General features: G+C 39.8%; 1 protein-coding gene across 2 annotated transcripts; it reads right to left on the minus strand.

Annotated features, from left to right (window-relative positions):
* Nucleotides 1–1,015: 1,015 nt before the first annotated feature.
* On the minus strand, nt 1,016–4,171 carry LOC146699760 (uncharacterized). Of its 2 annotated transcripts, none has more exons than XR_014922459.1 (2): nt 1,936–4,171; nt 1,016–1,689 (listed from the first exon to the last, which is right to left on the minus strand). XR_014922459.1 is itself a non-coding variant. In XM_085469615.1 (2 exons), exons 1-2 carry the CDS (start codon nt 3,616–3,618, stop codon nt 1,679–1,681), a joined length of 528 nt encoding a protein of 175 aa, XP_085325741.1. In that variant the 5' UTR covers nt 3,619–4,171; the 3' UTR covers nt 1,016–1,678. The 2 variants fall into 2 exon arrangements, 1 of the variants encoding a protein (XP_085325741.1); XM_085469615.1 differs by having other exon boundaries at nt 3,102–4,171.
* Between the last annotated feature and the right edge of the window lie 15,521 nt (nt 4,172–19,692).

Genomic DNA, 19,692 nt, shown 5'->3' on the forward strand with positions numbered 1-19,692 from the left:
CTCAAACAGTCTCTAAGGACTGTTGAATAACTTTTACAGGAACATTAATACCCATAATATGACATTTTCGACCTGCCAAAAACTGATTGCCGCCCATAACTTGTGACTGAAACAATGTTTCCGCTTCAAAATTGGTGGATGTCATCCATGTGACATATTATATCCCAAACACTCTCCAAGAACTGCTGAATAACTTTTAAAAGAATCAGAATACTTTATTCATCCCGAGGGAAATTAGGATTACAGCAGGCAGCACGCTAATGGCGCGTGTGCACTTACAAAGGAACCTTCTGACCAACTTTACACAAACATCACATTGGGCAGACATGTCAGAAAGGTAGGCTGATAGGAAAAAACAACAAAAATACACTACATGAGGTAAGAGGAGGAGAAAAAAAACTCCACTCAGACTGAGCTCCTAGTGGGAGAACAGTTTGATAACAGAAAAAACACCTCAGCACAAAAGCACATGACTATCAATACACCATAGAAACACAAGACAAGCAACAGGGGCGGGTAAAGGGTAAGAGAGAGAACATTAATACCGATAATATGCCATTTTCAGCCTGCCAAAAGTGATTGTGGCCTATATCTTGTCACTGAAACAGTATTTCTGCATCAAACTTGTTGGGTATCATCCAAAAGGATCATATGTGGCACATCATATCCCAAACAGTCTCTAGGAAATCCTTAATAACCTTTAAGGGAACAATAGAACTGATCATATGCAATTTCCAACCTGCCAAAAGGTGATTGCTACCTATATCTTGTCACTGAAACAATATTTCTGCTTCAGACTTGCTGGAAGTCATTCAGATGGGTCATATGTCAAATATTATATCTCCACCAGTCCCTTAGAACTGCTGAATAACTTTTAAAGGGACAATAATACCCATAATATGCCATTTTCAGCCTGCCAAAAAGTGATTGTGGACCATAACTTGTCACTGAAACAATATTTCTACTTCAAACTTGACTGATGTCATTCAGAAGGATAATATGTGACACATTCTGCTGAAGATTTAAATAAAGCCTTTATTGGACAGCGCATAAAATGTCAAATTTCAAATATAAAACCAAATATAACACCAAATGGAAACAGCTGGGAGGAGATCTACATAAATAAATTAGGAACAATAAGTAATAGGAAAGAGAAAACAAAAGGTAAAAAAATGTCATTCCAATACAGCACTTATTAATTTAAACAAAAAACAAAAAACAATAACAATAACATCCAACTAAAGAAGAAACCACCAATTTAAATAAACTAACAAATATACCAGAAACAGGGGGTATAGTGGAAGCTGAACACCAGTAAACCATGAAACAACATATATATTAATTCTTTTGCCACAGTAACTATAATGCTAACATGTTAGGAAACAGGAAATAATTGAATAATCCTACAAACTAATTCAAATCAAAGCTGAATTTTAATGTTGTTAACAATACAGAAGCACACACAGCAACACAAACATAAATGAATGAATGAATAAATCAATAAATAAACAATGAATTAATATTATTGGAGACAACGATACAAAACACACATTTCAAAGCCTTAGAAAAATTGCCAGAGAACCTAACTGTCTGACCAGCATGCTTCACAGACAAATTTGTTTTCTGTGCTCTTGCGGGGCTTCTTTGCACAGCCCTGTGGTACCACCGTGAGCAAATGTCACATCCAATCTAAATTAGACAAAACAAGGAAACACAAGTATTATGTTAATAGTGGTATACAAAGAAGTATTTAAATAACAATTTTGCAAAATACGCAGATCATAAAGCAGTCCACCATTCATTACAACTACAATAATTCAGATGATGTATTCACATAGTTTGTAACATTTTTAAAATTATATTTTTGTTTCATGATTTTTTTTATCATCTTTTTAGACTGAATGGGCTATGGACATGTAAAACATAAGCATTTACCCAATCGGTGTCACCATCGTGGTTCCCACAATAGTGGCATATGTTGCAGCTTTAAGGCAGGGATGACTCCTGGAGTTGCTTTCTCACTGTATATGCTTTATTTCACAATCCGATCATAACAAAAACATACAGCAGCTCCTCTCCGACTCCTAGCCCTTTGCTGCGGTGGAAAAAGAACCACTCCAAAACCCCTTCAAGGAACATATGTACAAAAGAGTTTTCCTAACACACCAATGGGGCGTTCAATGCCATCTGGTTAATATGAGTACTCTGGCAGAATAACAGTTCAAATGAAAAATATACCAGAACAAACAAGCAACCAAAAAAGAAGTGTGGGGTACCTTTGAACCAATGAACAAAGTATAACCATTTATACTTTTTAACATAACCCGGCCCCGTCGATATGTGTATCTCTCACACTCTCCCCCACTCGAGAAATGTCGTCCCGACATAAATGTACCTTATAATCGACAATCCATAGAGAACAATAGAATGGCATGGACTATGTACCAGGTTACATTACACCCTTTTTTTTTTTTTTTAAGTTACCCAAACTACCGTGCACTGTAGTTGTGTATACTCCTGATATAATCAGTTCAGCTTTTTTTTTTTTTGTCCACAATTCAATCTATCAAATTACCATGCTATTTGTACTCTCCTGTAAAGGCATTAACTTTGTCCACATCTCATCTGAACACTAAGCATCTTCCCTTTACTCATACACATGTTCAGTCTTTCTGTCTCGAGATTGGCAGCTTCATTTAGTTTCTCAATCAGCATTTCATCAGTCACATCTGGGTTGTCAAGAAGGGCTTTAATCTGGAACTTTATGTTGTCATTTTGCAGCCCAGTACCCACTGATCTCAAAAACTTCCTTTTTACCAGGTCCCGACTGTAGTGTTCTGCTTCTTTGTCCTTGGATGCGTACAGGAGGCGATCTTTAAGCTCAATGGCTCTGAATAAAAAGTCTTGAGCTGACTCTTTTGGATCTTGGGAAATATTTATCAGTTTTTGGTACAAATCAGATGTGTCATCTTCTCGGTAATGTCCTTTTAATATTGTCTTTAACTGTGTGAGTGTCAAATCAGTCTTTATTTCAAGCATATCACGCAGTTTGAGACCTGGATTGATGGCTCTTATCACTGCTTCAATAACTTCTGACTCACTGTGGCCTTTGCGGAGTCCATTTTCCATCTGATGCAGCAGGTTGGTATAGGACAGCCGATCGCGCTGCCCTCCCTCACCTATTTGGCCACAGGTGCGAAACTCCCTGCGAATTGTCACCTCTGGTACTTTAGAAGACAGCAGGTTCGGGGCAGCGTCCGCCATCTTGAGTTTCTGCCCTATCGCTCTAATTTCTTCCTGCAGCTCGTCATACTTGTCTCTTGCGTCTGAAGGGCGGGAAAAATCACTCTCGGCCGTATTGTCTTTAGCTTTATATTCGCCCAAAAACGATAAAAGTTCTTTCACAAACTGTACAGCATCGTCTGGTGTATAACTGTTTTCCACCTCGTCCAGTTTATGTTCTATAACTTTCATCAGTTGGCGTCTGGAAGTGTCTTTTGTAGGCTCATTTAGCGGTGTAGCAAAGCCTTTCACCTTATAACCCACTTCTATGAGCTGATCACGACTTAGCTGGCAGAGTGTGGCGGTGATCTTATCTCGTCGGGCTTCTATCTCCATTGTGGGTACTCACAAGCTTGTCTTTAGTCCGTCAGATTTCAGGTCCGGTGCTTGGAGAAAGGTTTTTCTTCAGCCGTGCGGTAGCGCTAACGTTAGCCGCTAATGGCGCTAACCAGGCTTCTGCTTCACTCTCGTGCGGGAAGTTCTTCAAACCTTCCTCCTGGCTGGCTCGCCATGATATGTTGCAGCTTTAAGGCAGGGATGACTCCTGGAGTTGCTTTCTCACTGTATATGCTTTATTTCACAATCCGATCATAACAAAAACATACAGCAGCTCCTCTCCGACTCCTAGCCCTTTGCTGCGGTGGAAAAAGAACCACTCCAAAACCCCTTCAAGGAACATATGTACAAAAGAGTTTTCCTAACACACCAATGGGGCGTTCAATGCCATCTGGTTAATATGAGTACTCTGGCAGAATAACAGTTCAAATGAAAAATATACCAGAACAAACAAGCAACCAAAAAAGAAGTGTGGGGTACCTTTGAACCAATGAACAAAGTATAACCATTTATACTTTTTAACATAACCCGGCCCCGTCGATATGTGTATCTCTCACACATAGGTCAGTCAGGTCATCTTCAACAACAAGAAGCAATTACTTTAATTTTAATAATAATGAACTCTGTTTGCATGACTACATAATAAGATTATAGCAATAAAAGAACAATGTTAAAAACACGTTCAATAAAACAATTTGTAGTTTACTATTTAATTTATATTTGTAATGATACCTGTATTCTCAAGAAGACATATTGCAATCTGTTGTCTCAGACTTGCAATACTTGAAGCAGAGTTCTTAAACTCTACTTATTAACACTGCAATTTTCCTTGTAAATCACACAGCAGGTTTGCTAGTTTCTGCCAATATTCTTTGTCAGGTGGGTTTTTAATTTTTTTTAATTTTTTTTGTTTTTAAATTTAAGAAGGGACATCTTCTAAGATGCACTCTGCAAACTGTGAATAAAATATATAACAATGCAGTCATTATTTGAAGTAAGATTTGCTATTCCAAAAATTGGAATCATATTTATTTTTAGAAAATCATAGTAAGTGCTCGTGTTGAACAAGAAAGAGGACACAAATGGAGACACTGGAAGAGACAGAGCAGAGACTAGAACCAAAAGCAAGTGATTTTATTAAGGCAGGTAAACATGACAAAACTCAAGCAAAGATGGAACAGGAGAAACAACTAAAGTTGGAAAATAATTATGAAAACTGTTATGAAACTATGCTAAATATAAACCAATTTATATATCACAGCTCCTTCCTGAAACATCCTTGCTGCAGGAAGGAGTGCTTTCGCAGATCATTCATCCCAACAGCAGTTAAACTCTATAACTCCTCAATGACGATGTCATAATTCACTGGACTTTGTGGTCATCATATGATCAAAATTAATGCAAAATGCACCTTCTCTGTTTATGGAGGTGTGCAGGTATATATGTATGTATATATGTGTATATTTATTGTCTACGTGTGTGTTCATGTACATGTCTATACGTATAGATATCTATTACTTCACAGGAACAGTAATGGTAGAATATGTTAAGCTATATAGTTTATGTCTTGGATATTTCCACAAGCACATCCATAAGCACATACTTTGTATGCTACCGTTGTATAAAGTGTATTTTATATTTGTTTGTATTTATTGTTATTTTTGTATTTTCCTTCTGATACCTACCTACTTGATCTGAGGTAACACAAAAATTTCACCATTGTGTGATCAATAAAGTCTTATCCTATCTTATCTTATGTTATCTTATCTATGATGACTACAATGAGTATTGTGATGAGACGTGAAGGTAAAATACACAGATGACTTGACAGCAAAACAAAGGAAGAAAAAGGTCTGAGATACAGACAGGAGGTGATCATGGACATTGGAAACATATAGGGAAACAGCTTAATGAAATGAAAATTATGACATCACAGTAGAAGAGTAAAATTAAGCACTAAGAAGAAAGAAGCACAGGACTGTCAAAGTAAAACAGCAAGTATAACAAATTACAGACATGACACGAACCAACAAGGGAGGCTTGACAACAAGAAACACACAGACAAGAAATACATGTCATATTAACTAAATGACAAGAACTGGCTTACACAATGGGCTATAGATGTCACATATAACCCTTTTGGATGATACCCAGCAAGTTTGATGCAGAAATATTGTTTCAGTGACAAGATATAGTCCACAATCACTTTTTGGCAGGCTGAAAATGGCATATTATCAATGTTAATGTTCCTTTACAGGTTATCCAGCAGTTCTAAGGGACTGTTTGAGATGTAATATTTGACATATGACCCTTCTGAATGACATCCGCCAAGTTTGAAGCAGAAATATTGTTTCAGTGACGAGTTATAGGCCACAATCACTTTTTGGTAGCGCTAAAATGCCATGCTCTCAGTCGTTATTCTTAACAAACAAGAAAGAGTCATGGTGATACTGGCACAATAGGTCTTTATTGTTTTAACTACTATTCGACAGTCTTATAACAAATATGAACAACGACAGTAGACATACTAAACCTGTAGGCATTAATTATTCCATCGTGATGCGTGTAGTCATTCGTGACTGCGCTACACACCGAAAGCAACGTTCTGAAAAGCGTCATAATTCAGTTACAAGAAACGTTGAAGTTCCTTAAATGCATACCTTTGCCTAATAACAAAGGCATAAATGTGTTTGTTTGTTTGCCCCCCCCCCCCCTTATATCAGTTGCACGGAAGTAGCTGGCAACGCAAGTAATCCGGGCGCTGCAGCTTTAAGCAGCTGCGCGCGCTCCCGCAGACGGCAATCAGTTTCTGGCAGACAATCACTTTTTGGCACAACACCGGCAAGAGAATATGTTCATATCACTCTTTATAGCCTATTAGTTTTATTTTCGATGCACTCTGAGGTCATAGCAAATTAGAAAAAAACATCCTACTGAGTGATTTTGCAGAACTACCTTCTATTTATAGACTTGCTAATTATTTGGCATTATTGCAGCAAACCAGCCTGGATGACATCGTGACTGGGTTCCAGTGCTACACAAGGGACCTGCTTCAAACATACCACCATGCCAATCAGATTACTTCTTCCATGTCCTCACATGAAGAGGTGACCCTCCTGGATAAGATGGTGAAGGTTTGCTGCGTTTTGGTGAACAGTGTGATAATAAAACCAGGGAAAAATGAAACCTGCTCCTGTCAAATATTCTTAAGTCTTGTGCTGTATAAATAGCGGTAATTTTTCAAAAGATAAATTGAAGTAATTGATAGTAAATAAAGTAACGTTAGTAGTGGGTGATATCGTGTAAATGCTGTCATGATTTTGTGTAAACATTTTGTCCTTTATAAACTATAAATGACATGGATTCTACATGTAACTGATGTGATGTTCTATAAGGTGGTTTTAATAAAAAAAAGAGCAAAAATTAGTTTGTTTCTTTATTCAACTTTTGAACAGTGGTACTCAGTCAGTACATATTCAGTAAATGCAAATTATTTACATGGCAGTGCACTTCAGGCATAAATCTAGATCCCTATATAAAACATTATGGGTCATTCCCACAACCCACAGCTTTACTGTGCTCCAGCAAAGATTCCAATAGCAGTGACAACTCCTCCACATTAGCAGGTGGGATTTTTTGTTTTTGGGGATGGCTCCATTTACCTTTCAATACGGATGGTCTGTTTATGTTTTCATCCAGAGCCGTTTTTGGGCAGCTGAAGAGGAGAAGTCTATCTTATGGCCAACCTCTGGCTGTATCTTGGTCATATTACCCAGAAAAACCCAGTATGCAGGTTCATCTGTAACAGTCCTTGTGCCACAGATCTGCACTGTTGCTTCTACATTAAACAGAAGAGCAGTGACATGGATGCAGGTCTCCACGACTCCGGCCATACAGGTGCAGTGGGCGGCTTCAACATTCCCCTGTGATGCTCACAGGGAATGTTGTGAGCCAGCAATGAACCCAATGCTGGTTCATTCAGTCTTTGAGAGTGCAGTACCTGAAACATACAAAGTTAATTTAAAGACAAGGACTCTACTGAGCCAAGGCCGACATAAATGTGTTTTATCTACTTTCAAATCCATTTTATCATAAATGTAACAAAGTATTTAGAAAGTTAGCACATACATGTAATTTTTCATTTTTTTATCAAATCAAATCAAATCAAAATTTATTTATATAGCACATATTAAAACAACAGTGTTGACCATAGTGCTTCACAGTCAATAAAAACATGAGACAGTTAAAACAAACAATAAAAGAGGACAACAAACAATAGGTAACAACGCAACAAGCTAAAACAGCCAACTAGACAGAATCAAAAGCCAAAGTAAAAAAATACGTTTTAAGACGTAATTTAAAAGACTGGATAGACTCGGCAGTGCGAATATGAACGGGGAGGTTATTCCAGAGTCTGGGTGCCACGGATGCAAAGGCCCGGTCGTTTATGTATCCATCTATAGAACGCTGCATGTTATATTCCAAATCTGCCTGTTCTCTTTCAGAAACCTGCCTTCAGAAAATGAACCTAAAGTATGTAATGCAAGGATGTCATCACTTTCAAGATGGAGAAAGCATAAAGTTTGACTTTAGGTGACAATTATGGACACGTAATATGATAAGGAGATTCTGCAGGTCATTAATCAATGTATTATAGTAAAAAATTTATTTTTTGTGACACAGGACACAAACATGGAAGCAAGATATATAATTAGGATTATTTATAATAAATATGAATAAATAATTGCAATTTCTTTAACCATTGAGAATAACTAAATCCTTCAGGACAATGTCACATCAGTGCACTGAACTCACTATGGCTACGTTCACACTGGAGGTCTTAATGCTCAATTCCGATTTTTTTTAAAAATTTAAATCTGATTTTGTGTCTGCTTGTTCACACTACAAATAAAATGTGACAGCAAATACGGTCCTTTGTGAACCCTCAAAGTGGCCCGCATGCGCAAAAGAAGACGTCACACACAACGCGCTCTGTTTAGACCCAGACCAAACAGTATTGTTTGACTGATGGCCCTTAATATAAAGACTTGTTTCAGACTTTACGTTGTCCAATTTTGCTTTAAGTTATTTTGTTATTTATATATGGCCTAATAATTATCCTTATTGTTGTTTTAGAGAGGAGCGGTGCTTCAAAGGATAGTTGCAGATTTCTGTCAGAATCTGCAGATTATACAGTATAAATAAAATGTTCACGTTGTCTTCCCAACAGTTTCACTAACATCTGCACGGGATGCACACGAAGCGCTCATGTGTTCTCAATGTCTTCTCCAGCGCTGATAATTGGCATATGTTTTGTGTCAGTGAAATAAAAGACGGATTTAATGCGACACGACCATTCAAACAGCAGTTGCTTTCTAAAACATCAGATATGTATCGGATTAAGTACCACATACGAAAGTGACCCAGATCGGATTTGAAAATATCGGATTTGTGCTGTTTTTACACTGTCATACCATGATTGGATATGGGTCGCATACGGTCAAAAAAGTCGAATTTGATGCGCTTTCGCGTGCAGTGTGAACGTAGCCAGAGCCTCCACATGTTCTCACTCTAATTTGCACTTTGAGTGATGGGCTATTGGTAGCAATGGTTTTGAAGGGACTGCCAGAATCGTTCAAACCGTTTGCGATCCATGTCACACAAAGTGAAGTTGAAGTGACTTTTGCTGAATTTAAAACTAAACTGCGAAGCTTTGAAGACACAGAGAAAGTGCGCGCTGCAGCGTCAGATGACAACATCATGAAAGCACGTGTACGACCGAGCGACAATCCCACGTTTGAAAAATTGAATGACCGTGGGGCCGGCAACGCAGACATAGTGTGTTTCAGATGCGGATTAAAGGGACACAAAGCCAGGACGTGTCAGCGCAAGCAGTGGTGTAGCGAGTGTAAAAGCACCACAAAGCACCACCCACTCAACATGCAGACGGAAACGGCGGCAAGACAATGCACGGAAAGTTTCCGAGGAGTCGGGTAGCAAAGACTACGCATTCCGGGTAAGCAGCGAGGATGCAGCGTTCCAGTCAGAGCATGGCATCAACAAAAAGGGTCTGATGGTGGACACAGGGGCAACTTCGCATATTGTTACAGATGTAACAAAGTTCAGGACATTCAACGACAGTTTCCAGCCCAAGTCACACTACGTAGAGTTGGCTGACGACACTAAGTGCACTGGAGTTGCAGAGCAAAGAGGGGAGGCAGAGTTTTGCTTGATGGACAGCAGGGGGCAGTGCCACAAAACAACCTTGAAACAGGCACTGTACATCCCATCGTATCCACAAGACATCTTCTCTGTGAAAGCAGCTACCTCAAATGGAGCAACTATGATCTTCAAGCAAGGAAAAGACACCCTGCAACACAAAGACGGTACAAGTTTCCCAATACATGAGTACAACAGACTGTACTACCTACAAACAGTAAACACTGAAGGTAAAGACCAGTGTAAGGGTTGCTATGACATGCAAACATGGCATGAAATTCTTGGTCACTGTAATTATGATGACATTCAGAGATTACAGGGTGTTGTTGATGGTATGGCAATCAAAGGAAAAACAGATAAATCTGTCTTGCATTGTGAAGTGTGCACACAGGGAAAGTTTGTTCAAACTAGAAACAGGGACCCTGATGCACGAGCCAAAACCGCCTTAGAGCTGGTACACACAGATCTAGCTGGTCCAGTAGACCCAGAGTCCAGAGATGGATATAGATTTGCACTATCATTCACTGATGACTATTCCAGTGCAGTGTTTGTGTATTTTCTGAAAAATAAGAGTGACACAGCAAAAGCAACACAGAAGTTTTTGGCTGATACAGCCCCGTATGGGCAAGTTAAATGTATCAGGTCTGACAATGGAACAGAGTTTATGGGAAATGAGTATCAGGCACTCCTTAGCAAAAATGGAATCAGGCATGAGACCTCAGGACCATACTCACCACACCAAAATGGTACTGCAGAACGCAATTGGCGCACTCTTTTTGATATGGCCAGGTGTATGTTAATAGAGAAACAGTTACCTAAAGAGTTGTGGACTTACGCAGTGCAAACAGCAGCTGTAGTGAGGAATAGATGTTTTAACAGACGCACAGAACAGACACCATATTTAATGCTGACAGGAAGAAGGCCAAACCTTTCCAGGATGCAGACATTTGGGTCAGTGTGTTATGCCTACAGGCAGAACAAGAGAAAACTAGACTCAAGGTGTGAGAAAGGAATTTTTGTTGGATATGACAAGAACAGTCCAGCTTATATGGTCTACTACCCAGACAGTGGGAAAGTACAGAAGCATAGACTGGTGAAGTTTGAGACTAAAACAAGAGTAGAGAGACAAACACAGACTGACAAGGTGCCAGATGATGAGGGTGACTTTGAGACACCAAACAGGTTCACCAAGACCAGAGAACAGACTGATGTGAGTACAGAACACACAGATACTCAGGAACAGATCCCAGTAAGCATGTCTGAGATGAGCAGCCAGTCACAGGAGAATGAACTCGACTGCGAGGCTGCAAGGTATCCTTCCAGAGTGAGAAAGAGGCCTGGGTATTTAAGTGAATATGTTACTGATAAGGAGGATTGTGATCAAGTACTTACAAACATGGATTATTGTTACAGAGCAATGTGTAACATTCCCCAAACATTCAAGGAAGCAATAACTTCATCTAACTCAGAGAAATGGGTCAGTGCAATGGATGAAGAGATGCAATCACTAAGAGAAAATGACACATTTACCTTAACCACTGTGCCTGAGGGTAAGAAGATAGTGGGGGGTAGATGGGTGTACGCAGTCAAAAACAATGTTGATGGATCTGAGAGGTACAAGGCACGTTATGTTGCTAAAGGATATAGTCAGAGGATAGGTGTGGATTATGAAGAAACATTTTCCCCTACTGCTAACCTGACTAGTATCAGAGTGTTGATGCAAAAGGCAGCACAAGAAAACATGCTTTTACATCAGATGGATGTTAAAGCTGCCTATCTTCACGCACCAATAGATTGTGAGGTATTCATGGAACAACCTGAGGGTTATGAGGTAAAATCCGACACAAATGAAAAACTGGTGTGCAAGTTGAAAAAGTCGCTATATGGGCTAAAACAATCAGGCCGGAATTGGAACAAGTTGTTGCATGAATATCTGAGTGAGAACAACTTCGTGCAAAACCCCGCTGACCATTGTGTTTACACAAAAATGACAGAAAATAAGAAGGTGATTCTGATTGTATGGGTAGATGACCTGATCATTGCTGCTAGTGATGAAAGTGAACTAACTGTTGTGTAGAAAATGCTTGCAGCAAAATTCAAAATGAAGGATTTGGGTAAACTGAGACATTTCATTGGTATAGATTTTGACCAGAGTGATAACTGTGTAAAAATATCACAAAAACAATATGTGGAAAAAATACTTGAAAGATTCAACATGCAGGATTGTAAAGAAAGACAGACACCTTGTGAGCAAAAACTGAACTATGCTGATGATGCAGAAAGGATGAGTGATGTCAAAAGGTACAGAGAGGCAGTTGGTAGTCTGATCTATTTGGCTACATGCACAAGACCAGACTTGAGTTTTATAGTCAGTAAACTTTCACAGTACTTTACTGAGCCAACTGAAGACCAATGGACTACAGTAAAACATGTACTGAGGTATCTGAAAGGGACAACCGAGAAAGAACTGTGTTACAGGAAATGTGACAACAAAGAACTGAGGTTGTGGGCATACAGCGATGCTGATTGGGTAGCTGATGTAACAGACAGACGGAGTACAACTGGTTATTGCATAAGCTTGTCTGTAGATGGTCCTTTAATCTCATGGAAAACCAAAAGACAACCTACTGTTGCATTATCTACCTGTGAAGCGGAGTACATGGCTTTAGCTGCGACCCTACAAGAAATTGTACCTATTGCAACTGTTACAAGGTATTGATGGACAAAAATATGCACCGCCAAAAGTTCATGAAGATAATCAGGGTGCAATTGCGTTGGCGAAGAATCCTGTGACGAGACAGAGATGTAAACATGTTGACATAAAGTACCACTTTGTGATGTCAACTGTGAGTGCAGGATTATTGTTCAACAGAAGAGATGGTTGCAGATGTAATGACAAAGCCTGCAACAAAAGTTAAGTTGTTCAAGTTTGAGAAGTTTATGTTTGGGCATTAACGTGGTATACGGACATGTATACAGTACTGAGGAAGAAACCTTTTGTTTGTTGTTTTTTTTGTTTACTTAAGAGCATCATAATATGAGAGCAAGTGGGGGTGTTGAAATAAGAAGAGAAAATGCTCTCAATTATGGAGACAGTCAAATGGTTTATTTATGTTTGATGTGTGATTTGCATTTGTGTGGCTGTTAATAAAGTTAGCGCGCTCTAGGGGGCGTATGCGTTCATCAAAAATGGCCGAAGGCTGATGTGTGTTTATTCCTCCCTAAATGCTGTTGATGAAGTTTGCCATGCATGTCAGATTTTCCTGCGCATTTTCATACCTCTGCCAACAGTTTTCATGGATGCCTGGATGATAAACTCAATTGTTACACATGGTAGAGCAGAACGCTGATCATTTTATTACAGATGAAAGACTTTAGATAGTTTTTCAACTCTCAGTGATGCCACAGTGATCCTGTAATTTATGGACGTGCAGCTGAGTTTGAGCCCAGACACGGCTAGTGACGTCAGACTTAAAGACCGGATAAAGATTGATATGAACATATCTATAACTTACGGGAATGAAAATGTCTGGAGCACACCAACAGATATTTGGAGATGGAAGAGAACTGGATATCAGCTCATCTCACAGCTGCTATCCAGACTAGACGCATTCTTTTGGTAACATCCGATACATGAGCTGCCTCATGTTGCTTCCAGGTGGGGAAAGAATGAAAAGATAAACCCTTTTCAACCTTATTCCCTTGCCGGTCGTGCGATCTAACTTTACAACCGACCGCACAGCAAGTACGAACCATAGCTGGTGTTATCCGTGTACTTTCGCTCTTTCGCTAGCGCTTTGTTCGGCCCAGAAATGTGGCACCTCAACCAAAAATCCTGACCACGCCCCCTCTCGTGACATCACGCTTGTGTCACTTCCAGTATTTCAGACAATCCCTTTCTGTCAAGGACTTTTAATTTGTTGTGGGGTTTTTGTAATTTGTTGTGGGGGTTTTGTATTTTGTTGTGGGGTTTTTGTATTTTGTTGTGGGCTTTTTGTATTTTGTTGTGGGGTTTTGGTATTTTGTTGCGGTTTTTTTGTAATTTGTTGTGGGGTTTTTGTATTTTGTTGTGGGGTTTTTGTATTTTGTTGCGGTTTTTTATTTTGTTGCGATTTGCACTTCCCAGCCACCATAGTACGGCAACTTGTTGATCAATTATTAATTCATGTACTAACAGGGACTTAGAAGAGAGAGACCTAATGTTAATGATCCACATTTTGCTATTTTACTCTTTGGTTTAGTTTTAGATACTATCTAGTTATTTCTTTATTGTTTTGGGGAAATAATGGGGGATCGTGTGTACACTGTAAAGACATTAAAACTGATTTTCTATGAAATTTATAGAATTTTCTCATTATTATTAAATACATGACATATCAAAATGACAAAAATCATACACGAATTAGCATGTCTAATGTAGAACAGGATAAGAAACCAACCATCCTGTCGCTCCCATTGAATTGTATATAGCCTATTTAAAATCAAAAACTTAAAGTTGTCCATAGCCTACTGTTGTTACCATCAGCGGAGCAGGGAGAGGGTGGTTTTCCAGAAGCCCGGGTTCTCTAGCATATCGAGACTATCTCTCCACACCGTTACATATTCTATATGTACAGGTACGGCCCCCCTTGGTTGTGGCGTGTGGATACTTCTTTAAGACACTCCGGCTCACGTATAAAACAGCTGTGAGATGTGACACCAGTGATCGTTTGATCTCCACTTGTGTTGTGTGTGTGAGTGCCTTGAGAGTAGTGATGGTAAATTCGATTCTTTTTAATGAATCAGGTTTTTTGAGTCACTGAGTCAGTTGTCCAGAGAGTGCAAAAAATGTCCATTTTCACTCAAACTTAATTTGTTTCTCTTTTCATATATATACTACTGCTAAGATGAGTGATTGAAAAAGAAAAACAACTATTTTATAGAGCAAAAAAGAGCAAAAAAAAATTAAGATTTCTAAAGGAACATTTATTTTATTTATTTTTATTTTATTTTATTAGTATTTTCTTCAAATGTGTCAAATATATATTTTCTCATCTAAATGTCCACTGAGTTGTGAGCCAGGGGTCAGTAATGCGCCTTAACATTGGTTGCCTACCAAGTAGCAAAAGAAGAAGTATAGCACTCAGTCGTTCATGCTACGATTCAGCACAGGAAGGGAGGGGGTGAGTAAGTGAGTCGTTCAAGCTATGATTCAGCACAGGAAGGGAGTGAGTCAGTGAGTGAGTCGTTCATGCTACGATTCAGCACAGCAAGGGAGGGGGTGAGTGAGTGAGTGATTCATTCATGCTACGATTCAGCACAGGAAAGGAGGGGGTGAGTAAGTTATCCGGTCGTTAAGTCTGACGTCACTAGCCGTGTCTGGGCCTAAACTCGCAGGTCCATATATCAAACGATCACTATGGCATTACTGAGAGTTGAAAAACTGTCTGTAAATGATCAGTGTTCTGCTCTACCAGGTGTAACAATTGAGTTTAACATCAACAGGTTAAATGTAATATATAAGTCACTTAGACAACCTAAACATGTTATTGTTGGGCTTTTTTCAGTGTTTTATTTGTTCACGAGTAAATTGGTTTGGTTATTAGATTAGATTAGATAAAATAAAACTTTATTAGTCCCCCGGGTGGGTATTTCACACAGCTGAATAAACGTCAAACAGAAAACTGATTAAACAGAAGTGTGAGACGGTCGAGAATTTCTGCCAGTGTCCTGTTATATTTTAGATAGCAAGGAGCAGACGGCCGAGTTTATTAAACTCCACCGAGACAGCGGTGACGCTAATCAGTATGCTAGCCCGTCCAATTTCCCCAGCCGTTTACTTCCGGCCTACCCGACCTTCTGAGGTCCCGGTGCACGTAGACCGCGAAGGCCAGGTCCTCAGGAGGATGCAGCCCATGAATTTGGACACGACCAATATAGCATGTCCTGACTGCGGGGTTTTGGAAACAAATTAAAACGTACAGCTCTGTTATCATTTCCAACATAAATGAAGACAGAAAACTAAACAGCAAGTGAGATAGAAGCTAGTGAGATAGAAGCTAGCGAGCTAGCGAGCTTCTATCTAAATACAATATAGCATGTCCTGACTGCGGGGTTTTGGAAACAAATTACAATGTACAGCTCTGTTATCACTTCCAGCATAAATGAAGACAGAAAACTAAACAGCAGTGACGTTTGTAGGGTTACTGAAGTTTGGCTAGCTGGTATGATGTGCTACGTGACTGCTAGCGACACAGCTATGTTAGCATAATATAAACAAGCTAACTTTTTTCCACTCGATAAAAGTTAACGTGAGTGGTCAGGAACAAATGTAATCGCATGGCAGGATGCTGTAAAAGGACCAAACTTCAGCCAGGAGAACAACTGAGATAATCCATCCACATAGGGTTGCCAACTCCCTGAAAAATAAATAAGGGACACCTCGTGGCCAGGGCCGGGCGACCCAGTTGTCTTCACCCTTCCCAGTGTGGTGAATTTTCTAGCTCTTTTTTTGTGTGTGAAATTATTTTTTTAACCATTTGACTTGAAGTTGATTTAAGTAGATGCATATTCTATTCTTTGTGATATGAACACATGTGAAACAAATGATCATTTAGCCATTTATTTTTAACTCAAAATGACAACATTAACACAATAAAACAGGTCTCTTTCTTAAACAGAAGCCTGTCATGCTTAACTTTTGAGAATATAAGTAAATCTTTCTTTAAAAGAACTCTGTCCTGCTTAACTTAAAATAATAGAAAACAATAGAAAGAAAAATATTCTTGTAACAGTGCACATTTAGTGCATTTAGTACAATTGGCTTCAGTTGAGGTATTATTTCAGCTTTTCTAATGCTAATCAGCTGCTCCTGTTTGAAAACCCGCTTGTTCCCATGATTACGCATCATAACTCATCATCATTATTCATCTATGTATTATTTTTATGTATTAGTCATCAATTTGTTGTAATCATCTATCCTTGCAGTTGTTTATTACACAGAATAAGTTATATTATCGCACTTCTGGCCACATAGCGCTGATATTCACTGCACATGCCCATATTAACTTTTTCCAGCCAGGTGTTTTCCTTTTCCCATTCTTCCCTTTCTCTGAGGGGAACAAACATTGCTGCTCTAATGCTGGGCTTACACTGTGTGGTTTTAGGCCCATTTTGAGCCGATTTTTGAGTGATCGGACCGATTTTGGCCTTCATCGTGCGTCGTGTAGTATACGTGGGGTAACGAGAAGTGATTAACACCTCACGACCAGCTCCCGATCATCAATCGCTCGTGAGGGTGTCACCACAGGCGCTCACACTGCTCACGCGCAAACACGTAAACGTCGGTGAAAAAGACGGAGCAGCATGGCACTGCAGCGTGTGATCTGGACACAAGCGATGGAGGCACAACTTGTAGAACTTTGGAAAGCTCATCCGAGCCTTTTCCATGTGGCATCACAAAATTATCATGACCACAACAACCGTGAAAATAGTTGGATTTACATTGCTGCTCAATCACAGCTGCCTGATCAGTGTTTTTCATTAGCAATTTAGCAAAGTTGATGGTGGTGGTGGTGTGTCTGTGTGAGTGAAAGACAGAGAGAGCGAGCGACAGATTTTCTGTTATAACCTTCATTTTATGGAGGCACAGTGTGAGCACTCAGGTCGCATCAGAGCATCGGGCGGTATAGTGTGAGACCCTGCATCGTGATCTACCAACTTCTAACCCCTGCGAGTCAATCGTGCAGTTTGAGCAGGAGCTGAATAACGCGACTGAAAAAATCGCACAGTGTCTGCCCAGCATTTGGTGTACTGTCATCCGAGACTTGCACTGCAGTGTCGGCGTTTGTTTCCCTGTTGGCCTTGCTTGTTGTTGTGGTCATCTGTTGTCTTCCGGTATTTTCTCCGCAAGCGACCTTTCCTCGACCAATGAGATGAGCGGTAATCTGAATTGTTATACTCGAATTGTCATAAATGTGCTGTCAGCTCATTGGTCACAAAGCAGGAGAGGGGCTGAGAATTATGTTTTCAAACAAAGTGTTAATTCCATTAAAAGTTATAGACTACTTTTGATTCTCACTGTATTACGGGACAAAGTGCGTCCCTTATTAGCTCAATACGGGACGTGTACTTTTGTTTCTAAATACCGGACGATTCCGTATTTTAAGGGACGATTGGCAACCCTACATCCACAATACGAGGTTAGTCATTCATATACTGCTGCATGGGCTGGACTGTAGTTACATCCTAAGGTTTTTGTTACAGGAAAAATGATTCTATGTTTCTTTACCTTCTTTTAAATGTACAAAGATGCCCTTTGTCTATGGTTAGATTAGTTTAGAATTATCCTTTTAGACTTTCCCAGCAAAGACATATTGTTTTGGGACATATTGTTTTAGATTGTTTTATCTCTCACAGCTTTCTCCCAGCTCTCTGCTGACGAGACTAGCGCCACATATGGAGTTGTTTATTTTATCTGTTTATTATTTTCTTATCCTGTTCTCACTGTCTCTGTGATTTGTGCCTATAAAAATGCCAAGCCTCTGTTCATGGGTGTGAGTTGTTCTCAGCAGCTCACCCGTGTACACGTTTAGCAAAGAAAGTAACTTTGTCTCATTGTGTCTTTATTTCTCCTGGGTTTTTTACAGAGTTTTCTCCCAACAGTTTTAAAAACTGAGCTTAAATAAATGATTAGCAGTAATAAAAGCCGAGGGAGGTCAACAGTGATCACTGACTTTTTTAGGAGCTTTTTGAGATTAAATAGAAGAAAATACAAAACATTAAACATGTTAACAACACAAAAGCCATATTAAACGCAGACTACTTTAGGCCCGGAAGTAGGATTCGTCACGTCATCACTTAATGACCGGATTCGCTTACTCAACGATTTCACACAGTAAGGGAGGGGGTGAACTCAAATGTGTTGTTAGCAAGTTAGCAGAGCGATGCCACTGTGAACTGAGGAGCTATTGTCTTGATGTGAGTTTTCTACTCAGGGTTTTTTCTTTCAGTTCAGAGCAGAAATGTTTCTGTTAGGAAACTGGCTGTTGCTCCCCCCCCCCCAAACACAATTTTAATTATAAGCTAGATATATTTCTACTAATGAAATTAGTTTGCTAACAGCAACAGGGATGAGTCAGTGAATGAGTCAGTTGGGCTTGTTTACGAGTCAGTAAAGTGATTCTCGAGTATTGAACGATTCATTCATGATTCACACATCACTACTTGAGAGTGCTGTATGTATGTGCGTCCGTCAAGAGCCTGTTTCGGCAGCCTCCGTGGGCGCTTCCTCTCCCCTGGTATTCCCCTGGTATCCCCTTAGCTGGCCCTTAGCTTTCCCTTTGGTTGGTCTCCCTTCCCCGGCTTATCGCCTCGAAAAACAGCCATATTCGCCGGTCAGACCACGCTGTGCAGCTGCCGGTGATCTGGGAATCCATCAAAACTGGCAAACCATCCTACCCGTTCTTTCTGCGCATGCGCAAAACACGAAATTAAGTGGCAAACCGTCCTACCTTTGTTAATAAGAGCTAGAAACATACGCTGACGGGTAAAATTAAGTGCCAAACCATGCTACCTTTGTGAATTTTACCTAAAAGCATACTTTAACGGGTAAAATGAAGTGGCAAACCGTCCTGGCTTTATGAACATGAGCTACAAGCATACTCTGATGGGCAAAGTTAAGTGGCAAACCGTCATACATACTTAAATTTGTGGTGGAATTACTCTGTGACTGCAGAAATGTGCATAAACTACTTACGGTAGGATGTTTTGCCAAAGTAGGATGGTTTGTCACAGTGGCTAGGTGAGCAAACACAGCAGCGGCACAGCTTCAGCGTTCATGCATACGCTGTCGCCTGGGTACTTTGCAGTAGGGCT

This window comes from Copadichromis virginalis, linkage group LG10 (assembly GCF_057382275.1).
Source record: "Copadichromis virginalis isolate Kocher_CV1m ecotype Utaka linkage group LG10, C_Virginalis_male_GT1.1, whole genome shotgun sequence".
Classification (NCBI taxonomy): Eukaryota; Metazoa; Chordata; class Actinopteri; order Cichliformes; family Cichlidae; genus Copadichromis; species Copadichromis virginalis.